Source organism: Electrona antarctica, assembly GCF_951216825.1.
Source record: "Electrona antarctica genome assembly, chromosome: 9".
Taxonomy (NCBI): domain Eukaryota; kingdom Metazoa; phylum Chordata; class Actinopteri; order Myctophiformes; family Myctophidae; genus Electrona; species Electrona antarctica.
The window spans coordinates 50,323,437-50,331,966 of NC_136790.1; the positions used below are offsets into that span (position 1 = coordinate 50,323,437).

Consider the following 8,530-nt stretch of genomic DNA (forward strand, 5'->3'; position numbering starts at 1 on the left):
TTTTGGTTTCATCTTCGGGTGTGTGTGTGGCGATATAAATACAAAAATTAACTTCAGTTGATTTGTATTTGATTAAGTCAGTGCTAATATTATGCTACCATTCATATTCCACAGCATGTCCACTAGAGAACACTGATAACATGGTTTTGGGGAATATACAGTAAGTCAGAGAGAATAGCCTCAGAATACAATGTTCCATGCAAATCTTTTTCTGTGACATTCTTTATGTGCTGCGGTGCGGCCTCCAAACCCCATGTGGAGAGATGCACTTCACAGAGAGGACAAAACGGTAACAAACTATACTAAAACAAACTATGAGGAAAACAACTGTTCATTGATAAAAATATATTACATATACATATTGCACAAAATAAGTAAAAAACAAACAAAAAAAACAAACAAATCCATGGGTAATAGTCTTTAACAACTTAACCGGTATACTTCATTGGAACAGAACTCTACCCTAGGACCCCTCCTTTTCCCCCTCTATTACAAATCCCTTAACTTTAAAGGACCCATTTTCCACATTATAATGAGTAGACAGAAATGGTGCCACATTGTAATGATCATTATAGTGAGGACCTGTCATGAAGTTCGGTTGAAAGTGGCTTTAAAAGCCCTATTTCAGAAAGTAGTGAAGTTCTATAAAGCAAGCTTGTGACCCTGTAAAGCTGCTATTTTAGCTGTATTTTTTTTTTATTATTATTTTATTAAAAGCAAAAAATAAATAGCGTGTATACTCTGCCACAGTAAATCACTCATCTTCATCCCAGGACCGGCTGCTCCTCATCCTCACTGTCCATATAGAACCGCTGTACGCTGGTCCAGTGGTTCCCAAAGTGGGGTCCGGGGACCCCCAGGGGTACCTGAGGGAGTTCCAGGGGGTCCCCAGCTAAATGATAGTTTGGAACCAAATGGACCTTTATGGTTTTGTAACTCTGAGAGTGTACAAATGGAACCAAACGGATTGGTTCCATTTGTACGCTGTCAGAGTTAAAATAACATTGATTTTACAATATAAATTGGGGGTCCCAGAGATAGAAATGCCATTAAATGGGGGTCCGTAGACTAATGCATGTCAAACTGGGGGTCCTTGAAATTAAACGGGTTGAGAATCACTGCTGGAGCCGTCAAAATCTTCTCTTATGGGGGTCCCTGCAGGCATATCTCTTCAAATGGGGGTCCGCGGGATAATAGGTGTCAATTTGGGCGTCCTTGACATGGAAAAGTATGGGAACCACTGCGCTAGTCAATGGGGGAAAATACTGCAATGAACCTTGACAATAATGATTATTAACCCATTAAAACATTGGTGTCATTTTCGATTTTAGCTATACTATACTGTATATAGCACATACTGTATGTTCATAATTCAATGTACTGTATAGGCCTATGTATTTGTTAAGCAAACATATTAATCTCAAATATTTGCTTCCGTGCGTCCCTGGAACAAAATATTTTCAGATCAGGGTCTGCTGCAGCCAAATACATAATTTTGGGGGTCCTTGACATAAAAGGGTTTTAGCACCAATAGCCTATAATATAGGCTATTGGTGCTAAAACCCTTTTATGTCAATATAGGCTATTGGTGCTAAAACCCTTTTATGTCAAGGACCCCCAAAATATTATATAGCAATTATTTTAAACTTTTGGCATTTAGAAGAGAAGACATTAGAAATGGCCTCAGGTCTTAACCCATTCTGGGCGGGAACCCATTTTGGTGTTCTAAGCATTATGTTATGCTTTAGCTATTGAAAAATAGCAGATCTACAAGCTCATAGCGCGCCACCGAGTGGCGCGCTACGAGCTTGTAGGTCTGCTATTTTTGAAAAAAATTCAAATTAATCAATCATTGATTGAGAATTACAGTACATTTCAACCACAACTCAATACAGAAACTGTTAACTGTGAGTGGACGACACCATAAAGCATTACACTTGGTGAATTGATGAATTGAACAAGGTGGACCCTCTTAACAAGTGTAATGCTTTATTGGGTCGTCCACTCACAGTTAACAGTCTTTGTATTGAGTTGTGCTGGAAATGTACTGTACTTCTGCAAAATGTTAATAAAGATTTCAATCAATCAATCAATCAATCAATCAATCAATCAAAGTCCACCATTTTCAATTAATCAGAACATTTAGATGGGAATTGAACGGGTGATCGAGGGCCAATGACATAAACTGACTCCGCCAGCTGGTGGCAGCAGAGCAGCAATCTGGCTGCCCAGCCTGCCCTCAGAAGGCATCACATCTATTTCCGCAATTTTGGGATTTTTTTTTCTTCTCCAGAGTTGCTGGAAAGAAATGCGGTTGCGATTTTTTGGGGGCTTGTTCTAAAAACGCTGTGGTTTCTTTGGCAAATCTAAAAAGTCAACAGTACTATAATTCCAATATTATTGGTCTTGTTTAGGCTTGATTTGGCTTATTTCGCTTTCAAGATTTAGCTTGTTTTTGGAGGTGGCGTTGCTTATTTCTCGTACGAGAGTTGGAAACACTGAGTTTATACCACCATAGGGTGGTGAAGAAGAAGCAAATCCGCGTTTTTGCTCAACAATATCCAGGCCAGGGCTTTTATGCACGATTGGAATGTCAGAGGAATGTTTTTAATATAGATCCAGATGATAAAACATTTGTCATCATCAACAACATTCAAGTTTCTCATCATCAGTGTGTGAAGAACATTGATAGCAGCGATGCAGACCACCATGTTGGAACCAGTGATCAAGTTACACAGAATAGTTTCTCATCATCAGAGTGTGAAGAACAGAGTTGTAGCAGCGCCAGTGATGCAGACCACCATGTTGGAACCAGTGATCAAGTTACACAGAATAGTATTAGGTATGTATTGTTTTAATAACTTGCTGTAATCATTTAGCAGTCGTGTAAAGTAACGGTCTACATTTAGACCTTGATGTTAGCCAGGCTAATCAAGGTCTAAATGTAGACTGTCTATTAGCCCTGAAACATGACTGCCATGATAATCATCATGACAGTCATGACGCAACTGCAGCCTGTTTTACGCGATCGCTACATTTACAGTCCAAACGTGTATATAAACATTCCGTTTTCAAATATAAAGTACTCACAATTTGTCCCACGGGTGTTAGAGATTTGTTGATACAGCGATTAGCATTGCTGCATCCCGCGTTGTTTAATAAAAAGCATTTTTATCCGAGCTGGGTTTTTTTGCCGTTGGCTTTCAACTACGCGCCCCTATCGGTCGGGAGGAGTGTGGCAGTCTGAAACACTGGGTGTGTTCGATATAGGCACGCTGACAGCACTGCCAATACGTCACTAATAGGCGAGTGCGCTCCCGGTGTGCAACTTTGTATTTCCCAAACGAACCCCGTTTGAGAAAAGTAGCCGGGGAGCTCGGATAAAAAAGCTTTTTATTAAACAACGCGGGATGCAGCAATGCTAATCGCTGTACCAGCAAATGTCTAACACCCGTGGGACAAATTGTGAGTACTTTATATTTGAAAACGGAATGTTTATATACACGTTTGGACTGTAAATGTAGCGATCGCGTAAAACAGGCTGCAGTTGCGTCATGACTGTCATGATGATTATCATGGCAGTCATGTTTCAGGGCTAACTGTCTATAGACGTTGAAACGACGTTCAACGTCTAATCTAAGCCTAGACTGCTAAAAAACTTTCATTTTTAGACTATTTTTACCCCCGTTTTTAGACCAATTCTTTAGCCATTTAGACATCTATTAGACTACAAAAATGCTCAGTGGGACATTTACCACTTCAACCCATAGCCTATACATTTCGGCGATTTGAAATAATTAACTTGTAGATCGGCTATTTTCAAAATATTTTGAACACATTTGAACTTGAGAAATGGGACGTTCTGCAATATGAGTACTTTTACTTTTATTACTTTAAGTACATTTTGAAGCCCATAATTTTGTACTTTTACTTGAGTACATTTTTAATACGGGACTTTTATTTGTAACAGAGTACATCTACATTGCAGTATTTATACTTTTACTTAAGTAAAACATTTGAGTACTTTTTCCACCACTGTCATTTAGTTATATGCGCATGTACGCACACATGCATGCACTGCCACTGTGCGCAGCCGGCGCACATAAAATAGAGAAGTATGGTTGGTCCGTGACTACCGTCTGAATACTAGGGGTGTAATGATTCAGTTAGCCCACGGTTCGGTTTGTACCTCGGTATGGGGGCCACGGTTTCGGTTCGGTACAGTTACATTTTTTTTTAAAGTTTATTTATAGCTTATTTTATTTATTTATTTATTAGCATATATTATTGTATTAGGCATTTTCTGCCTTTTCATTATTTTAAAGAGAAAAAAACCTTATATTGCTATTTTAATGTGCCTCATTATTTTTAAGGGGAAAAAAATGCACCTATGCGCTCACACGTGCAGAGTGAGCACATGCAGGGAAGAGAGGAGAGGAGCTCCGGGGAGGGGAGGGATTCACACAGCAGAGTGCGTCGTGGCACAGAAAAATACTTAAGTTTACAAAAAGATTTAAGGATATTATGCTTATATTATTAGAAGAAAGGTTTCTATCTACAGTCATGGATTGGACATGGAGTATTTTTTGGGGACTCTGACGGAATGTTCTTCTCCTGCTGCGGGTGGAGAGAGCAACAACAACGGGTTGTTTTTGCTCTCCTCTCTCTGTACTAGTCTGTAGCACTCAAACAGCGAGTGCAGAAGCAGATCTGAACAAACTTACAAAAACGGTGCTTATAGAAGCCTGTTGACGGGAGGTTACTCCGCTGTGTGTGTCTCTGTGTATGACGATCAATAATTATTCCACAGAGTGGTCTTTTCAAGAACGACGTTTAAAGACGAGGGCTGGGTTCTCCTCACCATGCAGTGTGTGTGTGTGTGTGTGTGTGTGTGTGTGTGGGGAAAGGGGGTGGGCCGACAGAGTGCTAAACTTCTGTGACCGAAAGAGTGCTAGACTTCTTAGTAGGACGGTGTGTGACCGATAGAGTGCTATACTTCTAAGTAGGACGGTGTGTGACCGAGAAATACATTCTCCGCAGCTGGAAGAAATTAATTAATTTCAAACCGAAAGACCGCGGTACATTAGGGCGTATTGAACCGTGTATGCTGTACCGAACGGTTCGGTTTTAAACCGTAAACCGCTGCACCCCTACTGAATACTGTGATGAATTGAAAAGGGTGAGTCTACAACAGGCCAATAAGCCACCCAGTGGACCCTGACCTGTTGTAAAGGCCAGTAAACAAGTGTAAAGGTCAAACGTGAAGCGATATAACGCGCCTATAGTTCATTTTCAATGAGACCTGCTGCCTGCGTTTTTGCGCTGAGAAGTCGTGGTGCGACAACGCAAGCATGGAACATTTAATATGTATGTTATATTAATATATATTAGTTATGTAGGCATTGCAAATGTGTAAAAGCCCCCCAGAGGGAGACATCTGGAGCGCCGCCTGCTACAACGTGACATGTTTTATGTTCATCATCTAAACCAGGGGTTCTCAACCCGTGGGTCGCGACCCCTCGGGGGGTCGCCAAATTATTTTAGGGGGTCCCCAAATTATTTTCCAAAAAAAAATGATTTTTGTTTTTTAAATTTTATTTTCACAATTTTTCAAAAATAGCAGACCTACAAGCTCGTAGCGCGCCACTCGGTGGCACGCTACATATAGAATTGACAGCTACTCTCTGTATAGCTCAGGGAGCTTTGTTTCTACTTTTTGGACAGGTAGCCTATTTGGCATGGTGCATGGACACTTGCAAGTTGAAAATTTATGGCTCTCATTTATCAATGAGAGTGTAAATTCTGCTTTAAATTCGAGCGCGGGTTTTGACGTGCTCACGTCGGCACAGCATTTATGAAGTGATCGTAAACAGCTGATCCTGGCCTAAATTTGGTTGCAGCTTTGATAAATGTCACAGCTGAAACCGACCGTCATTTAAATATTCTCAAAACGCCCCAAGTTTACGACATGAACAACCGGAATCCGACCAAACAAACGTGTTGAAATCCAATGCGATTATTATTATTATTTTTGAATGATGAAATTGTAAAGTGTTGCAATCCAATTTAAGTGAGATTTATGTTTAGTTATTGTAGCCTATGGTTAAAACATTGAGAGCTTCTGATCTGCTGTCTACTGTCTGCACTGCAGACAGTGCCTGCTGTGTTGTGGGGTAGCTGTGGAAACAAAGCCCTAAAGCCTGCCATGCAAAGCGTCTGTCTGTCTGTCTGTCTGTCTGTCTGTCTGTCTGTCTGTCTGTCTGTGTGTCTCTCTCTCTCTCTCTCTCTCTCTCTCTCTCTCTCTCTCTCTCTCTCTCTCTCTCTCTCTCTCTCTCTCTCTCTCTCTCTCTCTCTCTCTCTCTCGTTAAAGTTTCATAGTTTCATAGTTAACACACCAAACGCCCAGGGTTATTTAATCCATTAAATCAGAGCGCCCAGTGATTTATAGCAGTGGAGCACATTTTGCGACGCACCAGGCGCTATCCCGGATGTAGCTGAAGTAGCTTGATGTATAGCCAAAACACTCCCGAGGGGCTGTCTAATACATAAGCTTTGCTTAGAATTGGACGGAATGATTTAGATCAAGAGTTATTCATGTTTTAAGATTTTCGATGAGGTCCCACCAGGAAATAACATTGAATGTTACACAACAGACGCTCCCAGCCTGTGGAGCGATGCGATAGGTTTTGATATCAATAAATCTCCGTCCTTTTATCAATCTCCGTCCTGAGCGCTGGGCGTTACTAATTGATTGAACGGAGAACTCCGTCCTTGCCGCTCGGGGTGTTAAGCACCCCGAGCGTCAAGGACAGAAGCCATACCACTGTGACCAGTGTGGAAATGATAACAGACTCTAGGCTTTCACTTGCATGACATTTCAAAACTTGTTTATTTTCCTCCATCTCAGATGTCTTTCCTGCTCACCTATCAGTGGAGAAACATAGCTACTGTGACCAGAGTGGGAAGCACTACAAGAGACTCAAAATAGACAAGAGTACTCATACAGGAGAGAAGCCCTATCACTGTGACCAATGTGGTGCAAAGTTCAACAGAAACCAGAGTCTCAAAACTCATCAGAGAATCCATACAGGAGAGAAGCCCTACCACTGTGACCAGTGTGGGAAAGGTTACAGCAGAAATTATCATCTCAAACTTCACCAGAGAACTCATACAGGACAGATAACTCATACAGGACAGAAGCCCTACAACTGTGACCAATGTGGTAAAGGGTTCAGCACAAGAAGTAGACTAAAACGACACCAGCGAATTCATACAGGAGAGAAGCCCTATAACTGTGACCAATGTGGTAAAGGGTTCAGCCAGAGAGTTAGTCTACAAGAGCACCAGAGAAGTCATGCTGGAGTGAAGCCTTACTCCTGTGACCAATGTGGGAAATATTTCAGCAGGTATTATCATCTCAAACTTCACCAGCGTACTCATACAGGAGAGAAGCCATACCACTGTGACCAGTGTGGGAATGATTTCAGCATGAAGTCTAGTCTCACACTTCACCAGAGAATCCATACAGGAGAGAAGCCCTACCATTGTGACCAGTGTGGGAATGATTTCAGCATGAAGTCTAGTCTCACACTTCACCAGAGAATCCATACAGGAGAGAAGCCCTACCATTGTGACCAGTGTGGGAAAAGGTTCAGCAGGAAGTCGGCTCTCACACTTCACCAGAGTACTCATACAGGAGAGAAGCCCTACCATTGTGAGCAGTGTGGGAAAGGTTTCAGCAGGAAGCGTAGTGTCGTATCTCACCAGATAACTCATACAGGACAGAAGCCATACCACTGTGACCAGTGTGGGAAGGATTTCAGCCATAAGTCTAGTCTCAAACTTCACCAGAGAATCCATACAGGAGAGAGGCCCTACCACTGTGGCATGTGTGGGAAAGGGTTCAAACAAATCAATACTCTCAAACTTCACCAGCATATTCATACAGGAGAGAAGCCCTACCAATGTCACCATTGTGGTAAATGGTTCAGACAAAACAGTGGTCTCATACGTCACCGGAGAATTCATACAGGAGAGAAGTCCTACCACTGTGACCAGTGTGGGAAATGGTTCAGCACTATAGGTTATCTCCAAGGTCACCAGATAACTCATACCAAAAAGAAGCCCTACCACTGTGACCAGTGTGGGAAACTGTATAAGCAGAGCGTTAGTCTCAAACGTCACCAGAAATCCTGCCACTAACAGTTAAACTTGTTGAGGGAGTCTAAAACCTCACCACACTATAAGATAGGGCAATGTAGTGACACATACTCACTGGTGCGCGCACTGATATGTGCACACACACACACACACCTACCTGCGGGTAGTTCCGTGTCATCACATCTTTTATCTATATTGCTAAACGCCCCGCCATGTAACAGTTATCCTTCGTGTGCATCTACCTGTGTGTGGAGACATTCAGTAAAAGTGACAGATGTGCTCGTATCGCTTCCCCTTCTGAACACACAAACAGCCAATAAGAACTGACAAGTGAACCCAACAAAGGTGCACATCACGAGACACAGCTGCT

At 41.9% G+C, this 8,530-nt stretch overlaps 1 protein-coding gene across 1 annotated transcript; it reads left to right on the top strand.

Moving 5' to 3' along the window:
* Positions 1-2,288: 2,288 nt before the first annotated feature.
* LOC306929134 (uncharacterized protein) lies at positions 2,289-8,303 on the top strand. Its single transcript, XM_079509554.1, has 2 exons — positions 2,289-2,842; positions 6,908-8,303. The coding sequence occupies exons 1-2, from the start codon at positions 2,698-2,700 to the stop codon at positions 8,200-8,202; spliced, it is 1,440 nt and encodes a 479-aa protein (XP_079365680.1). The 5' UTR covers positions 2,289-2,697; the 3' UTR covers positions 8,203-8,303.
* The last annotated feature ends 227 nt before the right edge of the window (positions 8,304-8,530 follow it).